The sequence below is a fragment of the Manis pentadactyla genome, chromosome 3 (assembly GCF_030020395.1).
Source record: "Manis pentadactyla isolate mManPen7 chromosome 3, mManPen7.hap1, whole genome shotgun sequence".
Taxonomy (NCBI): domain Eukaryota; kingdom Metazoa; phylum Chordata; class Mammalia; order Pholidota; family Manidae; genus Manis; species Manis pentadactyla.
Genome location: NC_080021.1, coordinates 99,565,973 through 99,587,008, shown reverse-complemented (window position 1 = coordinate 99,587,008; position 21,036 = coordinate 99,565,973). Strand labels below are relative to the sequence as shown.

The 21,036-nt window shown below is 36.1% G+C and overlaps 1 protein-coding gene across 10 annotated transcripts in view; it reads left to right on the top strand.

Moving 5' to 3' along the window:
* UPF2 (UPF2 regulator of nonsense mediated mRNA decay) overlaps positions 1-21,036 on the top strand; it is a 185,345-nt gene that overhangs the window by 28,400 nt on the left and 135,909 nt on the right. For all 10 annotated transcript variants that reach the window (XM_036908120.2, XM_057498192.1, XM_057498191.1 and 7 more), the window contains 2 exons: positions 846-1,222; positions 9,279-10,058. In XM_036908120.2, the coding sequence (XP_036764015.2) occupies positions 864-1,222; positions 9,279-10,058 (1,139 nt within the window). In that variant the 5' untranslated portion in view covers positions 846-863. The remainder of the gene's footprint in view (positions 1-845; positions 1,223-9,278; positions 10,059-21,036) is intronic.

The window sequence follows — 21,036 nt, the reverse complement described above, 5'->3', positions numbered from 1 at the left end:
GGATACAAGACCGGCATGTTGCTAAATTTCATACAGTGCACAGGATAATGTATTGTCCTTGTCCCCCGACCCACCCCCTGCCAAAAACACCAATAAATTATCTTGCCCAAAATGTCATGAGTGCTCAGAATCCTTAGGCTGGTGGCTACTATACTGGCAAGTACAGAACAGAATATACAGATTTGTGATCATCATTATGTTTGTTTATGTGTTAGTTTTGGCTAAATCTAGTGAATAAATTGAAGGTCTAGTCTAATTTTGACAGAGATAGTTGATAGTTTTTGTACCTAAAACTTTGGTAAGATTAGTACAGTGAGGTTGACGTTTGTGAATCTTCTACTGTCTATTTTTTCATCAGTTGATTTATAAGAGGCAAGAGCTTGTTTATGGTCCAACTTAAATATCTCCATTGAATATTGTATGAAATAATGTCACCAGCACCTCTTACCAGATGTGAAATGTTGTGGTAAAAACAGAATCAAAATGTTTTCAGCTACATACTGAAGTATTTATGATTAAATGATATGTTTTGGAGTTGATAATGGGGTGAATTTAAGTCATGAGTGTATGGGGTTCCTTGTACTCTTTACTTTTGTTTGTATTTGAGTTTTTCCTTAAAAAAAGTAAAAAGAAAAGTACTTAGACATAGGCATAAGTAATAATGCTAGAATGTGGAATGTGAGTAATAGATTATATCGTCACAGAAATAGTATTCATTTTACATGCATTTCATTTCTCACAGTTACCAAGTTGTGTTACTATGTTTTCTTTAAAAAATAAATAATGTCACTTCACTAAAAAAAAGGCACTGCATCTACAGTATTGACATTCGTTTACTCTTACAGATTGTCCTGGGTAACATAATGCCAGCTGAGCGTAAAAAGCCAGCAAATATGGAAGAAAAAGAATCTTTACTAAACAACAAGGAGAAAGACTGCTGTGAAAGGCGGCCAGTGAGCAGGGAGAAACCAAAAGACGAGGTCAAACTTACTGCCAAGAAGGAGGTTATTAAGGTCCCTGAAGATAAAAAGAAGAAACTGGAAGAAGACAGGAGAAAAAAAGAAGACAAGGAACGCAAGAAAAAAGAAGAAGAAAAGGTGAAGGCAGATGAAGAATTAAAGAAAAAAGAGGAAGAAGAAAAAAAGAAACATCAGGAGGAAGAGAGAAAGAAACAAGAAGAGCAGGCAAAACGTCAGCAGGAAGAAGAAGCTGCCCAGTTGAAGTAAGACCATTTATTTTCATTACTGACATGAAGAAACTTGAAGGTTGAAATATTTTGGAAAAACAGGGATTATTTGAAATGAAACTCCCGAAGTGCAGTTCCTTGAGAGTATCTTAACCTGTTTGGATAGTTTCACTGACTAGAAGCATGCTTTGAATTAAGTAATAGTAATAATAAGAATAAGAATTTTTCATAAATATTTTTGAGGTTGTAGGGTAATCTGAGTTGGTTTTTTTTGTTTAAGAAAAAAAGCTTTTTTCATGGTCTCATACTCCATTTTTTTAAGTTCCTAATGAAGTAAATTTTATGATCCTCAATTTACAGAATAAGAGGATGCTTAAAGAGGGTAAGTAACTTGCTTAAGATCACAGTAACCAGTGGAGCTGCTGCTGTTTACGTTGGTTGGGTTGACTTCAAAACATTTGTCCTTAAGCACAATTCTATAATGCCTCCCTTTCTTATCTTTATCTAAATCTATTTTTAACCTGGTAAATCTGTGCAAGTAGTATAAAACAGTGGTCAAAACCAAGGTAGTTCTTACCGGAAAATTACCAGGATGTAAATTTGAATGACCTGAGCTTTACTCTTTATACATATAATTTTAAAAGCTTGCAAAAATGCTTTCTTAGCAGAGTTCTGTGGTATCTCTGTTTTTAAAGAGGAACTACAGCCATAGGTGTAGAAAGCAATAGCGGTGATTGGTTTGGAATATTCAGAAACATGCTTCTTGAGTCTTTCTTGCTTATTTTATATTTCACTTCTTAAAAAAATTTTGCAAGGATATTCATTTCCACTGTAACATTTCCTCCATCGCCCCTCTGATACAAAGCGCTTTAGAAAAACAAAAATAACCAAAACCCCAACTTTTCATTGAGAAAAATTCAAACATGAAAAAAGGAAAAAAAAAAATGATCCTCACCCTCCCTTCCCTGTCTACCCACCATCAGCATTTATTCACTTTTCCCACCCAGAGTATTTCAAAGCAGCACATTATTTCACTTGTAATGTCTCATTATATATCTTAAAGTATTTTTTAATAGATGAAAATTGAATTGTTTAATCTGTTTATCTAATGAGTTACACTTGCTTTCTTTAATTTTTTTATTTTGCTGTCATTAATGTACAATTACATGAACAACATTATGGTTACTAGATTCCCCCTATTATCAAGTCCCCATCACATACCCCATTACAGTCACTGTCCATCAGCGTAATAAGATGCTATAGAATCACTACTTGTCTTCTCTGTTATACTGCATTCCCTGTGCACCCCACTACATTATAGTGCTAGTCGTGGTGCTCCTTTTTCCCTGCTTATCCCTCCCTTCCCAACCATCTTCCCCAGTCCCTTTCCTTTCCCTTTGGTAACTGTTAGTCCATTCTTGGGTTCTGTGAGTCTGCTGCTGTTTTGTTCCTTCAGTTTTTACTTTGTTCTTATACTCCACATATGAGTGAAATCATTTGATACTTGTCTTTCTCTGCCTGGCTTATTTCACTGAGCATAATACCCTCTAGTTCCATTCCTGTTGTTGCAAATGGTAGGATTTGTTTTCTTCTTATGGCTGAATAATATTCCATTGTGTATATGTACCACATCTTCTTTATCCATTCATCTACTGATGGACACTTAGGTTGCTTCCATTACTTGGCTATTGTAAATAGTGCTGCGATAAACATAGGGGTGCATCTCTCTTTTTCAAGCTGGGCTGCTGTATTCTTAGGGTAAATTCCTAGAAGTGGAATTCCTGGGTCAAATGGTATTTCTATTTTGAGCTTTTTGAGGAACCTCCATACTGCTTTCCACAATGGTTGAACTAGTTTACATTCCCACCAGCAGTGTAGGAGGGTTCCCCTTTCTCCACACCCTCGCCAACATTTGATGTTCTTTGTCTTTTGAATGTTGGCCCTCCTAACTGGTGTGAGGTGATATCTCATTGTGGTTTTAATTTGCATTTCTCTGATGAATAGGGATGTGGAGCATATTTTCATGTGCCTATTGGCCATCTGAATTTCTTCTTTGGAGAAGTGTTTGTTCAGATCCTCTTCCCATTTTTTAATTGGGTTATTTGCTTTTTGTTTATTGAGGTGCATGAGCTCTTTACATAATTTGGATGTCAAACCCTTATCAGATAGGTCATTTATGAATATATTCTCCCATACTGTAGGATGTCTTTTTGTTCTGCTGATGGTGTCCTTTGCTGTACAGAAGCTTTTTAGTTTGATATAGTCCCACTTGTTCATTTTTGCTTTTGTTTCCCTTGCCCAGAGAGATATGTTCATGAAGAAGTTGCTCATGTTTATGTCCAAGAGATTTTTGCCTATGTTTTTTCCTAAGAGTTTTATGGTTTCATGACTTATATTCAGGTCTTTGATCCATTTTGAGTTTACTTTTGTGTATGGGGTTTGACAATAATCCAGTTTCATTCCTTACATATAGCTGTCCAGTTTTGCCAACACCAGCTGTTGAAGAGGCTGTCATTTCCCCATTGTATATCTGTGGCTCCTTTATTGTATATTAATTGACCATATATGTTTGGGTTTATATCTGGGCTCTCTAGTCTGTTCCATTGGCCTATGGGTCTGTACTTGTGCCAATACCAAATTATCTTGATTACTGTGGCATTGTACTAGAGCTTGAAGTCAGGGAGCATAATTCCCCCTGCTTTATTCTTCCTTCTCAGGATTGCTTTGGCTATTTGGGGTCTTTTGTTGTTCCATATGAATTTTAGAACTATTTGCTCTAGTTCATTGAAGAATGCTGTAGGTATTTTGATAGCGATTGCATTGAATCTGTAGATTGCTTTAAGCAGGATGGCCATTTTGACAATATTAATTCTTCTATCCATGAGTATGGGATGTGTTTCCATTTATTGGTACCCTCTTTAATTTCTCTCATGCCTTTTATTTCTTTGTGTGGTCTAATTGCCATGGCTAGGACCTACAGAACTATGTTGAATAAAAGTGGGGAGAGTGGGCATCCTTGTCTTGTTCCCGATCTTAAAGGAAAAGCTTTCAGCTTCTCACTGTTAAATATAATGTTGGCTGTGGGTTATCATATATGGCCTTTATTGTTGAGATACTTGGCTTCTATACCCATTTTGTTGAGAGTTTTTAATCATGAATGGATGTTGTATTTTGTCAAATGCTTTTTCAGCATCTATGGAGATGATCATGTGGTTTTTGTCCTTTTTTTTGATGTGGTGAATGATGATGAATTTTCAAATGTTGTACCATCCTTGCATCCCTGGGATGAATCCCACTTGATTATGATGGATGATCTTTTTGATGTATTTTTGTATTCGGTTTGCTCATATTTTGTTGAGTATTTTTGCATCTATGTTCATCAGGGATATTGGTCTGTAATTTTCTTTTTTTGTGGCGTCTTTGCCTGTTTTTGGTATTAGAGTGATGTTGGTCTTGTATAATGAGATTGGGAGTATTCCCTCCTCTTCGATTTTTTGGAAAAGTTTAAGGAGGATGGGTTTTAGGTCTTCACTAAATGTTTGATAAAATTCAGTGGTGAAACCATCTGGTCGAGGAGTTTTGTTTTTAGGTAGTTTTTTGATTATCAATTCAATTTTCTTGCTGGTAATTGGTCTATTCAGATTTTCTGTTTCTTCCTGGGTCAGCCTTGGAAGGTTGTATTTTTCTAGAAAGTTGTCCATTTCTTCTAGGTTATCCAGTTTGTTAGCATGTAATTTTTTATAGTATTGTCTCATAATTATTTGTCTTCCTGTGGTGTCCATAGTCATTTTTCCTTTGTCATTTCTGATTGTTTATGTGTGTGGACTCTTTTTTTTTTGATAAGTCTGGCTAGGGGTTTATCTATTTTGTTTATTTTCTCAAAGAACCAGCTCTTCTTTCATTGATTCTTTGTATTTTTTTAGTCTTCTCAATTTTATTTGTTTCTGCTCTAATGTTTATTATGTCCCTCCTTCTACTGACTTTGGGCCTCATTTGTTCTTCCTTTTCTAGTTTCATTAATTTTGAATTTAGACTGTTCATATGGGATTGTTCTTCTTTCCTGAGGTAGGCTTGTATTGCAATATACTTCCCTCTTAGCACGGCCTTCGCTGCATCCCACAGATTTTGCGGTGTTCAATTGTTGTCATTTGTCTCCGTATATTGCTTGGTCTCTGTTTTTATTTGGTCATTGATCCATTGGTTATTTAGGAGCATGTTTTTGAGCCTCCATGTGTTTGTGGGCTTTTTCGTTTTCTTTGTGTAATTTATTTCTAGTTTCATACCTCTATGATCTGAGAAGCTGGTTGGTACAATTTCAATCTTTTTGAATTTATTGAGGCTTTTTTTGTGGTTTAGTCCTTGAAAATGTTCCATGTGCGTTTGAGAAGAACGTGTATCCTGTTGCTTTTGGATGAAGTGTTCTGTAGATGTCCATTAGGTCCATCTGTTCTAATATGTTGTTCAGTTCCTCTGTCTCTGTACTTATTTTCTGTCTGGTTGATTAGTCCTTTGGAGTGAGTAGTGTGTTGAAGTCTCCTAAAATGCATGCATTGCATTCTATTTCCCCGTTTAATTCTGTTGGTATTTGTTTCACATATGTAGGTGATCCTGTGTTGGGTGCAAAGATATTTATAATAGTTATATTCTCTTGGTGGACTGAGCCCTTTATCATTATGTAATGTCCTTCTTTGTCTCTTGTTACTTTTCTTTGTTTTGAAGTCTGTTTTGTCTGATACAAGTACTGCAACTCCTGCTTTTTTCTCCCTATTACTTGCATGAAATATCTTTTTCCATCCCTTCACTTTCAGTCTGTGTATGTCTTTTGAGTTTGAAATGAGTCTCCTGTAGGCAGCATATAGATGGGTCTTGTTTTTTTAACCGTTCAGTGACTCTATGTCTTTTGATTGGTGCATTCAGACCGTTTACATTTAGGGTGATTATCAATAGGTATGTACTTATTGCCATTGCATACTTTAGGTTCGTGGTGACCAGAGGTTCAAGGGTAATTTCCTTACTAGCTAACAGTCTAATTAAACTCACTTCCTATGGTATTATAAACATAACCTAAAGGTTTCTTTTTTTGTTTTTCGTTCTTTTCTTCCTCCTCCATTGTTTATATGTTAGGTATCATAATCTGTACTCTTTGTCTATCCCTTGATTGACTTTGGGGTTAGTTGATTTGATTTTACATCTGCTTAGTATATAATTGTTCTACTTTGCTATGGTTTTATTTTACCTGGTGACAGCTATTTAGCGTCAGCAATACTTCCATCTATAGGAATCCCTCTAAAATGCCCTGTAGAGATGGTTTGTGGGATGTAAATTGCTCAGCTTTTGCTTATCTGAAAATTGTTTAATCCCTCATTCACATTTAAGTGATAACTTTGCCAGGTAGAGTATTCTTGGTTTGAGGCTCTTCTGCTTCATTGCATTAAATATAACATTTCACTCCCTTCTGGCCTGTAAGGTTTCTGTTGAGAAGTTTCATGCTAGCCTGATGGGTTTTCCCTTGTATATGATCTTTTTTCTCTCTCTAGCTGTTTTTAAAAGTCTGTTTTTATCCTTGATCTTTGCCATTTTAATTATTATATGTCTTGATATTGTCTTCCTTTGGTCCCTTGTGTTGAGAGATCTGTGCACCTCCATGTCTTGAAAGACTATCTCCTTCCCCAGATTGGGGAAATTTTCAGCCAATTACTTCCTCAATAACACTTTCTATCACTTTTTCTCTTTCTTCTTCTTCTGGTACCTGTATAATGCAAATATTGTTCCACTTGGATTGGTCACACTGTTCTCTCAATATTCTTTCATTCTTAGAGATTCTTTTTTCTCTCTGTGCCTCATCTTCTTTGTATTCTTCTTCTCTAATTTCTATCCCATTTACCATCTCTTCTAATACATCTAATCTGCTTTTAAATCCCTCCATTGTATGTTTCATTTCACATATGGGATTTCTTAATGATTGAACCTCCATCTTAAATTCATCACTGAGTTCTTGAATATTTTTCTGTACCCCTGTGAGCATGTTTATGATTTTTATTTTGAACTTCCTTTCAGGAAGATTGGTGAGTTTTGTTTCGTTTGGTCCTTTTTCTGGGGTTTGTGATATTTTGGTTTGAACCAGGTTCCTTTGATGTTTCATAATTCTGTGTGGTGTCCTCTAGTGCCCAGAAGCTCCAGTCTCTGGAGCTGCTCAGTTCCTAGAGTGAGGTTGCGGGTCGTAGGGGAGCATCAGTTGTGCCTTGGTGCAGGAAAGAGCTGTTTTCTGATTCCCGGCTGCAGTGCCTGTTTCCAGTATCAGAGTCAGTGGGCCGAGCACACAGGTGTAAGCCTCCATGCTTGGCATCTCTAGCTGTTACAGGCACAGCCTCTGGCTGGCCAGACCCCAGCGCAGTGACTGCCGATTTGCAAGCAGGTGCCGGCAGGCCAGGAGGAAGGCGCAGCAGGCTGCGTGTCACAGTGGGAGGCCTCAGAGCTGAGTAGGCAGCCAGCGGGATGTGACGCATGAAGCTCTTCAAAGTTCCCAACTTGCTGGGCAGAGTGTGCCGGACAACGTTGTCTACCTACCCCTTCTCCTCCATAGGAAGCTCCATGCAAACCCCACCCTTCAGCGGCCCTCTCACTGCTAGGAAGCCTGTCAGACCACCTGCCTTTCATCTGTCCCAGAGCAGCCCCATGTGGATCCCTGTCCTCCACAAACGGCCGGAATCTCAGTCTTTAAAGCTCTGCTTGTCCCAGCTCCCCAACCCCAGCAACTTCCTGAACAGCGCATAATGTAGGTGTGTGGTCCAAAGCAGACCTCCAGGGCTGGGTGTTCACCAGCTCTAGGCTCCCACCCCCTCCCCAGTCTGTTTCTCTTCCTCTTGCCAGTGAGCTGGGGTGGGGGAAAGTGTTGGGTCCCGCCGGATTAAGGCTTTCATACATTACCCTGTTTCATGAGGTCTCTTGTATTGGTGTGGTCTGTATGCAGTCTGGTGCAGCCTTCTTTCATGTTCCGGTTTTAGTGCTAGTTGTATTAACAAATTTTCACACTATATGTGGTTTTGGGAGGAATTCTCTGTCTTACCTCTCACGTTGCCATCTTGAATCCTTTCTGAGTTACACTTTCTTAACTGTACACTCACAGGTGATTCTGTGTCTGTGTGGTAGATTCCAAGAGGTATCATGTGTCCATGTTCCCAGTGATGGATACTACTCACCATTAATGTATTGTGTCTTTTAGTGGAAAAATTGTAGAATTATAAGGTAGTTCAGGGATGGTTATCTAAGAAAGATAAAAACCTACCTTTTTAGTAATTCGTATTTTAAAGTTACATATTTTGGTATCTCAGAAGCCTCAAAGTTAAGATTCTCCCCACCATGACCCTCCTGCCAAAGTTATTTTTCTAACTTGAGCAATTTAAACATATTCCATCTTTTTAGAAGAAACATAGGTAGATTTGTTGTTAACTATTTTTTTCAGGTTAAACTGAGTTTATCAACCTTTTATTTAAAGGGCTTTTACCTTATAGTTTCTTCTGGTTCTTTTCCAGAGTTTCTTAATTACACTTGAATTTTAAGACCCAAACCTAGCAAGGTACTTTATGAAAAGTTTGGTTAATGCTGAAGTATGTAAAAATGATCTTTAGCATCTCAGAAACATATTTAATGCATTCCTATATAATGTCATTCTGTGATAAAAGTGCTCTTGAGAGCAATTTCTTTTTTGTTTTTCCAATACTTTAACCCATTTTAGGATTTATATTCTTCCCAACTTTATTATTTTTCATATTAAGCATCATATGTTTTATCCATTTGTTTTTTAGCTTTATTGAGGTAAAATTGACAAATATGTTGTATACATTTAGCTTGTCAGTTGGTAGAATGATTTTTTAATCTAGTTATCAAAACTCTTATGGTCTACCATGTTTGTATTAGTGTTTTGGATTCTCATTAAGTCATAATAAAATGTCTTTAATTTGTGAAAGGGCCTTTTGTATGGATTCTGTATGATTACTTTTTCATTGACCTTCACTCTTATAGGATTTATGAATGATGTTTCAAAGTATACAGGATATTTTATTTATTTGTTTTTTTTTTTTTTTTTATGTAGAGAGAAAGAGGAATCCCTTCAGCTTCATCAGGAAGCTTGGGAACGACATCAGTTAAGGAAGGAACTTCGGAGCAAAAACCAGAATGCTCCAGACAACCGACCAGAGGAAAATTTTTTTAGCCGACTAGACTCAAGTTTGAAGAAAAATACTGCCTTTGTCAAGAAACTAAAAACGATTACAGAACAACAGAGAGACTCCTTGTCTCATGATTTTAATGGCCTAAATTTAAGCAAATACATTGCAGAAGCTGTAGCTTCTATTGTGGAAGCAAAGCTAAAAATATCTGACGTGAATTGTGCTGTGCACTTATGTTCTCTCTTTCACCAACGCTATGCTGACTTTGCCCCATCACTTCTTCAAGTTTGGAAAAAACATTTTGAAGCAAGGAAAGAAGAGAAAACACCTAACATCACTAAGTTAAGAACCGATTTGCGTTTCATTGCAGAATTGACAATAGTTGGGATTTTCACTGACAAGGAAGGTCTTTCCTTAATCTATGAACAACTAAAAAATATTATTAATGCTGATCGGGAGTCCCATACTCATGTTTCTGTGGTGATTAGTTTTTGTCGACATTGTGGAGATGATATTGCTGGACTTGTACCAAGGAGAGTGAAGAGTGCTGCAGAGAAGTTTAATTTGAGTTTTCCTCCTAGTGAGATAATTAGTCCAGAGAAACAACAACCCTTCCAGAATCTTTTAAAAGAATACTTTACATCTTTGACCAAACATCTGAAAAGGGACCACAGGGAGCTACAGAACACTGAGAGACAAAACAGGTGATTTTCCAGTGTTTCTCAGAATTGTGAATTTATTTTGGAGCTCAAGCTTTAAAATTTTTATAGTCTTAATGCCACTTAAAGAACTGTGGAAAAGGGCTCATTGCAAGTGGTTTCTTAACCTTCCAATAAACTTCCAGAGTGTTAACAGTCTAAGTACTTATGTTTGAATGTGAGTCTGTGATACTTTGTTTCTGATTCTGAAAGAAACCTGACCAAGTATCTGGTGATTTTTTCTTTGTGGATGTGTTTTTTCCTTGTGATTTAAAAAAATGTCTTAAATGTTGAGGGATAAATTTTCTTTGTCACTTTAACTTATCTGCTATTATTTTTCTGTGTGTTTTGCAATTCTTTCTCTATAGTAGGTTTGCTTTCATGGCTTTATATTTCAGTTTATTAATGGCAGTATTCATACTCTCTTTAAGAAAACTAGTGGTATTTTAGGTCCCAAATTGAGGAAATGGAGCAACAAATTAGCTGAAAAAATTTAAATGCAGCTGTGTAAAGTGCACTTACAGGAGTCTTTCTTTTGGGGACACCCATGTAAGATTCAAGAGGAATAATAATGTCTGTGCGTGTGGTAATTAGAGAGGACTTCTGATTTAGGGGCCATCTTTGATTGTTACAAGATAGTGCTGACTGCTGTGTAGCATCTGTACCTAGGAAGCATCAGCAAGCTAGAAGCTGATGGAGCAGGTGGGCATTAGGCCACCTTTCAAGGAGGGTGGATTTGGAGGAGCCTGAGGAGATATGGAAAGGAGGCAACAGCATTAGTGTTTGGCTGAGTGCTTTGCCACTGTTTTAAAGTCCATGTTGAGAGTGTGAAATTGCTGTTCGGTAGTTAATGCAGAGGAGTGCACTTGTCTATTCCTGTAAGACTGTAGTTGGGGAGGACTGACTGGTTTAAGGAGTTATCACCAGAAGGTGATTGCCTTAACCAGAAGCGGAGACTGTAATAGTGTATGCCAATTGTGTAGGTAGGTCAGGGACAAGCAAGGTGCAGAGACTATATGGCTAAACCCTGGTGGCTGAGGGTCACTCAGAATTGGGAATTTAAGATGGTAATAGGATTCCTCAGTGTTTCTTAAAAAAATACTTGTTTTGTGCTTTTGAATATGGAGGGTTTTTTTAAACTTTGAGGAGGCAACTTCAGAGTCTATTTGTATGATCAGTAGTGGGCAAAAAAGGAAAATAGCAGTCCTCTATTAATAATTCTTACATAGTTAAGGTTTCTTAATTATGATTTATGGCGTTTTGTCATTTTTCTGGTCCTTTTCCTTTCTACATTTGTCTACCTAATACATCACAACTGATTTTGTAAGTATGCTTTGATTACTTTTTTTGGTTCTGTTAGGTTTTGTATGTGTGTTTGCTTTTGATTGGCCTCACAGAAGCTTAAAGGGTAGAAAGATTCTACAGTGATTTACCCAATTACCCTTCCAATGAAGGAATCCATTTTGCAGATTACTTGACAGATAAATTACTCTTCCTCTGAAAACCTCTCAAAGGAGCTTAGTGCTCTGAGTCATTCCAAATATTGGACATACCTATTTGCTAGGAATTCAGGCTGAAATTTTACTCCCTGTAGAATGGTTCTCTTTGGTTTACTTCTTTCTTCTGGTAGAGATTGGAATAAAGCTACCCAAGTAGTGGTCCATGAACTTTTTACTGGTTCACAATTCATTAAGTATAGAAACTGAGAATAAGCATTTAGACATTTTTGTAGCAGTTTTCCATTGCAATGATACTGTATTTTATAAAAATGTCCACAATGTTTGAGGAAAAAATGTATTTCCTTGCCACAGATAGTTTGCCCAGGACTGTTGTGGGACTTGTCTCTTCTTTTACACCTATGATAATATCTTAAATATTTTCAGACTGCCAGGATGTTTCTCTTTCATCTTCTCTAGGCTAAATGCCTCCAGTTCCTTCAGTTTGCTCCATGATTTCCAGGCACTTCACTACCCTTCGGACATTAGTTTTGGATGCATTCTTTTCTGAATACAACCTGTAGTTCCATTTGTTTTTCTAGCTGCCATGTCATTTTTTTGTCATTTTGTTAGGCTTGTGTACACCTAAAGCCTAGTTTCTCAAATGACCTGCTGCTGAGCCAGTTCTTCCCTTGAATTTGTGAAAATAATTTTTTAGACCTAAATATAGACTTCTTTTAAACTGTATTTAGATACTTTTGGCATATTATCTTAGCTTAATGATAATTTTGAACGTTGATTACATGTATATTAGTTGTACTTATCTGTCACATTCAGCTCAGATAAGCAGACTCGTTCTTTTCATTATTTAAGTCACTGATGAGAGTTTTGAACAAGATACAGTGCAAAGAGCATCGCTTAGTGGACTTTCCCTAGAAACTTTTATTCATTTAAATACAGAACTATTAATCTATGGTTATTAGAGGTTGTTATTTATTTATTTTTTTTTGAGAGGGCATCTCTCATATTTATTGATCAAATGGTTGTTAACAACAATTAAATTCTGTATAGGGGACTCAATGCACAATCATTAATCAACCCCAAGCCTAATTCTCAACAGTCTCCAATCTTCTGAAGCATAACGAACAAGTACTTACATGGTGAACAAATTCTTACATAGTGAATAAGTTCTTACATGGTGAACAGTGCAAGGGCAGTCATCACAGAAACTTTTGGTTTTGATCACACATTCTGTACTATAAACAATCAGGTCAAATGTGAATATTCGTTTGATTTTTATACTTGATTTATATGTGAATCCCACATTTCTCCCTTATTATTATTATTAATAAATTTTTTATTATTTTAAAATAATAAATATTTTTTATTTATAAAATTATAAATAATTTTATTTATAATATAAATATATTAAAATATAAATAAATATTTTATTTATAAAATTATAAATAATTTTAATAAAATGCTGAAGTGGTAGGTAGATGCAAGATAAAGGTAGAAAACATAGTTTAGTGCTGTAAGGGGAAATGTAGATGATCAGGTGTGTGCCTCTAGACTAAGTATTAATCCAAGCTAGACAAGGGCAACAAAACATCCACGGATGCAGAAGATTTCTCTCAAAACACAGGGGGTGAGGTTCTAAGCCTCACCTCTGTTGATCCCCAATTTCTCACCTGATGGCCCCCCTGCGACTGTGCCTGTCTTAGGTTGTTCCTCCCTTGAGGAATCTTACCCGTCTCTGGCTAACCAGTCATCTTCCGGGGCCATACAGGGAAATGTAAAGTTGGTAAGTGAGAGAGAAGCAATATTGTTTGAAAAGGTTAGCTTTTTATTTCTTTGCAGATTTATGCCCTGTGGCTTCTATGCCCAGCATTTGTCTTGAGGTATCTTTACCACTTGGAAGAATTATGGTACTCGGTAATTTCGATATGAGGCACGAATTCTACTTAAGGGTTGTAATTAGGAAGGAAGAAGAAAAGCTATAGAAGTAGCAGATGGCAGAAAACAAGGGAAGATTGATTATTTCTTTGACATATCTTCTTGTAGTGTAACATAAGCATGTATAGGTTTTAAACTACTAATTAAATTGTGTGCACACATTAACATAATAGGAATACAGCTACATAACCAAAGCAGACCTACAATTACCAGCCATATCCAGTGAATAGAGGTGGTTATTTTTTTATACAATTTATTTTATTAAGGTATTATTGATATACACTCTTATGAAAGTTTCACATGAAAAACAATGTGGTTAGTACATTCACCCATATTATTGAGTCACCCCCATACCCCGTTGCAGTCAGTGTCCATCAGTGTAGCAAGATGCTACAGAGTCACTACTTGTCTTCTCTGTGCTACACTGTCTTCCCCATGATCCCCCCGACACCATGTGTACTAATCATAATACACCTTAATTCCCTTCTCCCTCCCACCCCGACCCCTCCCCTTTGGTAACCGCTAGTCCCTTCTTGGAATTTGTGAGTCTGCTACTGTTTTGTTCCGTAGTTATGCTTCATTGTGATAATCCACAAATGAGGGAAATTATTTGGTTCTTGTCTTTCTCTGCCTAACTTATGTCACTGAGCATAATATCCTCCAGCTCCATCCATGTTGTTGCAAATGGTAGGATTTGTTTCTTATGGCTGAATAGTATTCCATTGTGTATATGTACCACCTCTTTTTTATCCATTCATCTACTGATGGACACTTAGCTTACTTCCATATCTTGGCTATTGTAAATAGTGCTGCAATAAACATAGGGGGGTATATGTCTTTTTCAATCTGAGATTTTGCTTTCTTTGGGTAAATTACTAGGAGTGGAATTTCGGCTCAAATGGTATTTCTATTTTTAGTTTTTTGAGGAACCTCCATATTGCTTTCCACAATGGCTGAACTAGTTTACATTCCCACTAGCAGTGTAGGAGGGTTCCCCTTTCTCCACATCCTTGCCAGCATTTAATGTTGCTTGTTATTTGGATGTTGGCCATCCTAACTGGTGTGAGGTGATATCTCATTGTGGTTTTACTTTGCATTTCTCTGATGATTAGCAGTGTGGAGCATCTTTTCACGTGTCTGTTGGCCATCTGAATTTCTTCTTTGGACAAGTAAGTGTCTGTTCAGATCCTCTGCCCATTTTTTAATTGGGTTATTTGCTTTTTGGTTGTTGAGGTGTATGAGTTCTTTATATTTTTGGATATTAAACCCTTGTCGGGTATGTCGTTTACAAATATATTCTCCCATACTGTAGGATGCCTTTTTGTTCTGCTGATGGTGTCCTTTGCTGTACAGAAGCTTTTTAGCTTGATGCAGTCCATTTGTTCATTTTTGCTTCTGTTTCCCTTGCCCATGGAGATGCATTCAGGAAAATGTTGCTCATGTTTATATTCAGGAGATTTTTGCCTAAGTTGTCTTCTGAGAGTTTTATGGTTTCATGACTTACATTCAGGTCTTTGATCCATTTTGAGTTTACTTTTGTGTATGGGGTTTGACAATAATCCAGTTTCATTCTCTTAAATGTAGCTGTCCAGTTTTGCCAACACTAGCTGTTGAAGAGGCTGTCATTTCCCCATTGTATGTCCGTGCCTCCTTTATTGTATATTAATTGACTGTATATGGTTGGGTTTATATCAGGGCTCTCTAGTCTGTTCCATTGGTCTATGGGTCTGTTCTTGTGCCAGTTTTTTGTGCCTTTTTATGGTTTTGAAATTTTATGTTAAACTTACTAAACTTCTATAACTTATTTTAAAATTAATTTTCTATAACAATACAACAGTAAACAATATACAAAGTAAAAGAAAAAAAGTCAAGCAATAACAATAAAAATGGAAAAAGAAAACTGCTCAGTATAAGCAGCTATTGAGGCATTTATGATTTTTTAAATTTATTAGTGCTAATGCTTTTTTCAGGAATGGACTACTTAGTATTTTTGGCCAGTTTTACAATATTAAGTTAGTAATGTAACAAACATTCAAGGATTGATGTACCTGAGGGGTGCTTCCAGATAAGGATGTCTCTCATATTGGGCAAAGGAGGTCTCCTTTCTTCATTTTTATTATAAAGAGTAAAACTTGAGATTAATTTTGTTTTCATTGTTTACTTTTCCTATCTTAAAAATGGTGCCAGTCCCTCTCCATTGTGCAATGATACCTTGAGTGGGAATAAACTCGTTTATAATATATTTAACAGTGATACTGATTCAGTTAACTCCAGTGATAACAGGGATTGGCAAACTGAAGCCAGCAGACCAGATTAAGTCCACCACTAGTTTTTGTATAGCTGGAGAGCTAAGAATGGTCTTTACTGTTTTACATAGTTGAAAAAATCAAAAGAATATTTTGTGAAATAATGAAATTATATGAAGTTCAAATTGCAGTGCCCATAAATAAAGTTTTATTGGAATATAGTTTCACTCATTTGTTTCATATTTTCCATGGCTGCTTTTATCAGCCTAGTTGAGTAGTTGCAACAAAGATCCTATGGTCTGCAAAGCCAAAATATTTATCTGGCCCTTTGTGGAAAAAGTTTGCTGTCTTTGATAGATGGCAATCTCCTAAGAATGGCATCAGGTCAACTTTCCATTAGACATGCTTCTGAAGAAATTGTAATTAAAATGATATATAATGAATTATATCATCAGCTTGATTTTGTTTAGTGGTATATTGTGGATTTTACATAAGAAATTTTGGTGAGATTTATACTGATGTACAGAGGAGGTACTTTGGCTAAATGTGTTTTGTAATGTTCCTCATAAAGGTCATGTAAAGAATTTAATGAAACTGCAAATATTTTCCTCTGGGCTTCATAAACTTACAAAGAATGGACACATAGTATATTCATTAAAATATGTTTCATTTTAAATTGATTAAAACTTCTAAGATTCAAACTTCTAAATGAGTCTAGGTATTTACAACATTTAGGCACCTGTGCCTGGGTTATTTCTCTCAAGTCTGTAGTCTTACTACATGCTATAGGTTTAGTCAGATGTTCAGTAAAAGTATATTACATGGTCAAGGAAAATACATGTGACTGTGTAAGTTTAAAATGATCTCTTCCAGTGTCATTTCATTGATATCTTAAGTAGTGAAATATGTGCTTAGTGTAAGGTACGATTAGAAAACAAACCAACCAAAATCCTAAGCTTTTTTCTTTAGGACTGTTATTATGCGATAGTAACTTAAGCAAATAGAAATTAAAGTAGTACTGTTAGTTGTCTGTTAGTACTGTTACTAATTTAAATTAGTTGTTACAAATTTTGATCATAGAACTGAGATTTAGGAGAGGGGGATGGTAAAGAGTATCTTGAAGCTTCAAATTTTAAATTAGTTCTAAAAGGACTGGAAAAGAACTGAAATGCATACAAAGGGAACAAAAATAGAATTAAATTACTTGTAATTGACTCAATGCCAAGTCCCAGGCAAATGTTTGAAAGTGAGGTTGATACTGGAAAAGGAGTGTTCATTTTCTGTTCTCATAAAATGGTTATCACGTTGCTATTGCTTGTATATCATAAATACTTAGTGAATATTGTGTAACCTGAAACTGGATATGTATTCTTCAGATGACCAGAGTGGTAGAACTTGTTGGAGAAATACAGTTGCAGGTTATGTTGTTTTGAGATTTTTTTCCAATTTCAAGTACTGAAATAATTTTGTATCCTCAACTGTCATTAGAGGTTTTGGAATCCCTAAGAAATTATCCTTTTTACATAATTTGCTTCAGAATAAACTCTTAAAAGTCTTCATTAGTTGACATTTTTCTTAATAATACATTGCAGAACATTTAGAGTAGCCTATTTTTTAGTATCATTTATTAAATCATTTGTTTAATTTTAATGACTTTAACTTCAAAAATGACTTCAGTTAAAAGTTCTAAAAAGCTTATTCAAAGTAGTATCAGTTACTTTCATGTTGAAGATTTTTAACTGTTTTGGGTTTTAATTTTTAAAATTCATTCTGAAATCTCATTGAAAGAAACTTTTTTTTTGCCTGTAAAATTAGGTTGAAATAAATGTAGTGAGAAACTGCTCTGTCATGACAGTGGTTTTAGAATTTTTAGATAAGTACTTTTTAGCTTTAATTATGTTTGAACTCATTTTGTTTGAACTCATTTTACTAATCTGTCTGTGGTATTATCTAATGTATATTATCATCAGAAAATGAGTGAAATCAAAATGAGTGAAAATTTTTCATTTTCGATCCTAATAGGCCAGATTTGTAAAAAAGGTTTGATTTAATAAAGTAACCAATTTATGCATAGTCTGTCTTGTGCTTGTAATGGGAACTGATATTCCTAACATTGAAAGTGTTATTCAGAAAATTACAGTGCTTAAACAAAGGTTTATGTGGGTAGTAATGGGGTAAGATGGAAAAGTTTGGAAATTGTTCCAAATAAGCAGAGACGGTTAAGTGTAGACATGGGTTTTCTACTTTATTTTCTGTAACTTTGAGGAAGGTCACATTACACACAAAAAATAACTCATCTTCTACTCTATTCATAAGAGAACTCAACAAGGAATACAAAGACTTTTTAAAAATTTTGGTGTCATTAATCTACAATTGCATGAGGAACATTATGTTTAGTAGATTCCCCCCTTCACAGTCCCCCCCACATACCCCATTAGTCACTGTCCATCAGCATAGTAAGATGCTGTAAAATCACTGCTTGTCTTCTCTGTGTTGCACAGCCCTTCCTGTGCCCGCCCCCCACATTATACATGCTAATCGTAAGGCCGCTTTTCTTCATCCCTCCCCTATCCCTCCCTTCCCACCCATCCTCCCCAGTCCCTTTCCTTTTGGTAACTGTTAGTCCATTCTTGGGTTCTGTGAGTCTGCTGTTGTTTTGTTCCTTCAGTTTTTCGTTTGTTCTTATATTCCACATATGAGTGAAATCACTTGGTAGTTGTCTTTCTCCACCTGGCTTATTTCACTAAGCATAATACCCTCTAGCTCCATCCATATTGTTGCAAATGGTAGAATTTGTGTTCTTCTTATGGCTGAATAGTATTCCATTGTGTATATGTACTACCACGTCTTCTTTATCCATTCATCTACTGATGGACACAGGTTGCTTCCATTTCTTGGCTATTGTAAATAGTGCTGTGATAAACATAGGGGTGCATCTGTCTTTTTCAAACTGGGCTGCTGCATTCTTAGGGTAAATTCCTAGAAGTGGGATTCCCTGGTCAAATGGTATTTCTATTTTGAGCTTTTTGAGGAACCTCCATACTGCTTTCCACAATGGTTGAACTAGTTTACATTCCCACCAGCAGTGTAGGAGAGTTCCCCATTCTCCACAACCTCGCCAACATTTGTTATTGTTTGTCTTTTGGATGGTGGCGATCCTTACTGGTGTGAGGTGATATCTCATTGTGGTTTGAATTTGCATTTCTCTGATGACAAGCGATGTGGAGCATCTTTTCATGTGTCTGTTGGCCATCTGAATTTCTTCTTTGGAGAACTGTCTGTTCAGCTTCTCTGCCCATTTTTTAATTGGATTATTTGCTTTTTGTTTGTTGAGGTGCGTGAGCTTTATATATTTTGGATGTCAACCCTTTATCGGATCTGTCATTTATGAATATATTCTTCCATACTGTAGGATGTCTTTTTGTTCTATTGATGGTGTCCTTTACTGTACAGAAGCTTTTCAGCTTGATGAAGTCCTACTTGTTCGTTTTTGCTTTTGTTTCCCTTGCCTGGGGAGATATGTTCATGATGAAGTCGCTCATGTTTATGTCCAAGAGATTTTTGCCTGTGTTTTTTCCTAAGAGTTTTATGGTTTCATGGCTTAGATTCAGGTCTTTTATCCATTTTGAATTTACTTTCGTGTATGGGATTAGACAATGATCCAGTTTCATTCTCTTACATGTAGCTGTCCAGTTTTTTCCAACACCAGTTGTTGAAGAGGCTGTCATTTCCCCATTGTAAGTCCATGGCTCCTTTATCAAATATTAATTGACCATATATGTTTGGGTTAATGTCTGGAGACTCTTTTCTGTTCCACTGGTCTGTGGCTCTGTTCTTGTGCCAGTACCAAATTGTCTTGATTACTATGGCCTCGTAGTAGAGCTTGAAGTTGGGTAGTGAGATCCCCCCACTTTAGTCCTTTATTCTTCCTTCTCAGGGTTGCTTTATCTATTCAGGGTCTTTGGTGGTTCCATATGAATTTTAGAACTATTTGTTCCAGTTCGTTGAAGAATGCTGTTGGTAATTTGATAGGGATTGCATTGAATCTGTAGATTGCTTTGGGCAGGATGGCCATTTTGACAATATTAATTCTTCCTAGCCAAGAGCATGGGATGAGTTTCCATTTGTTAGTGTCCTCTTTAATTTCTCTAAAGAGTGTCTTGTAGTTTTCGGGGTATAGGTCTTTCACTTCCTTGGTTAGATGTATTCCTAGGTATTTTATTCTTTTTGATGCAGTTGTGAATAGAATTATTTTCCTGATTTCTCTTGCTATTAGTTAATTGTTAGTGTATAGGAAAGCCTCAGATTTCTGTGTATTAATTTTGTATCCTGCAACTTTGCTGAATTCAGATATTGGTTCTGGTAGTTTTGAAGTGGAGTCTTTAGGGTTTTTTATGTACAATATCATGTCATCTGCAGACAGTGACAGTTTGACTTCTTTACCAATCTGGATTCCTTGTATTTCTTTGTTTTGTCTAATTGCTGTGGCTAGGACCTCCAGTACTATGTTGAATTACAGTGGGGAGAGTGGGCATCCCCGTCTTGGTCCCGATCTTAGAGGAAAAGCTTTCAGCTTCTCACTGCTGAGTATGATGTTAGCTGTGGGTTTTTCTTATATGGCCTTTATTATGTTGAGTTACTTGCCCTCTATACCCATTTTGTTGAGTTTTTATCATGAATGGATGTTGAATTTTGTCGAATGCTTTTTCAGTGTCTCTGGAGATAATCATGTGATTTTTGTCCTTTTTGTGTATGTGGTGGATGATGTTGATGGATTTTCGAATGTTGTACTACAAAGACTTTTAAGTATTACTTTTCAAATGACAACTTACAGTTTATAATTGACTTATTTTGAAACCTATGTTATATTTGCATTAAGGTTCATACATTTCAAATGTTACATTGCTACATAATTAGCTATAAAAATTAGATATAAGTATGAACATCTCAACCATCTATATCAGTATAGTAAAATTTTTATTTTATGTATTTTTAAATTTCAATTTTACATTTCTGTTTATGGGTGGCTTATTAGTGAACTGTTTGCAGAGTAGAAGAGTTGTTGTGTCTCCTGCTCCTAGAGATGACCTGGCCTTGATTAAGTTGATTGCTCATTAATATATGGTGAATGGATAAATAGCCAGTACTTGTGTAGTAAATTGAGAATTGGCTTTGTGGAAGACGTGGGCTTTTTCAAAGGTAATCTTGATCCAAATCATTGTGAAGTTTAAAGGTACTGTTTCTTTCTATAACCTGTTTGTGAAAACTTAACTTGTTTATATATGTTAAGTACTTTTGGTTAACTGAATGTCTTGAGGGGAGTATGGCTGTAGGAGAATACTAAAT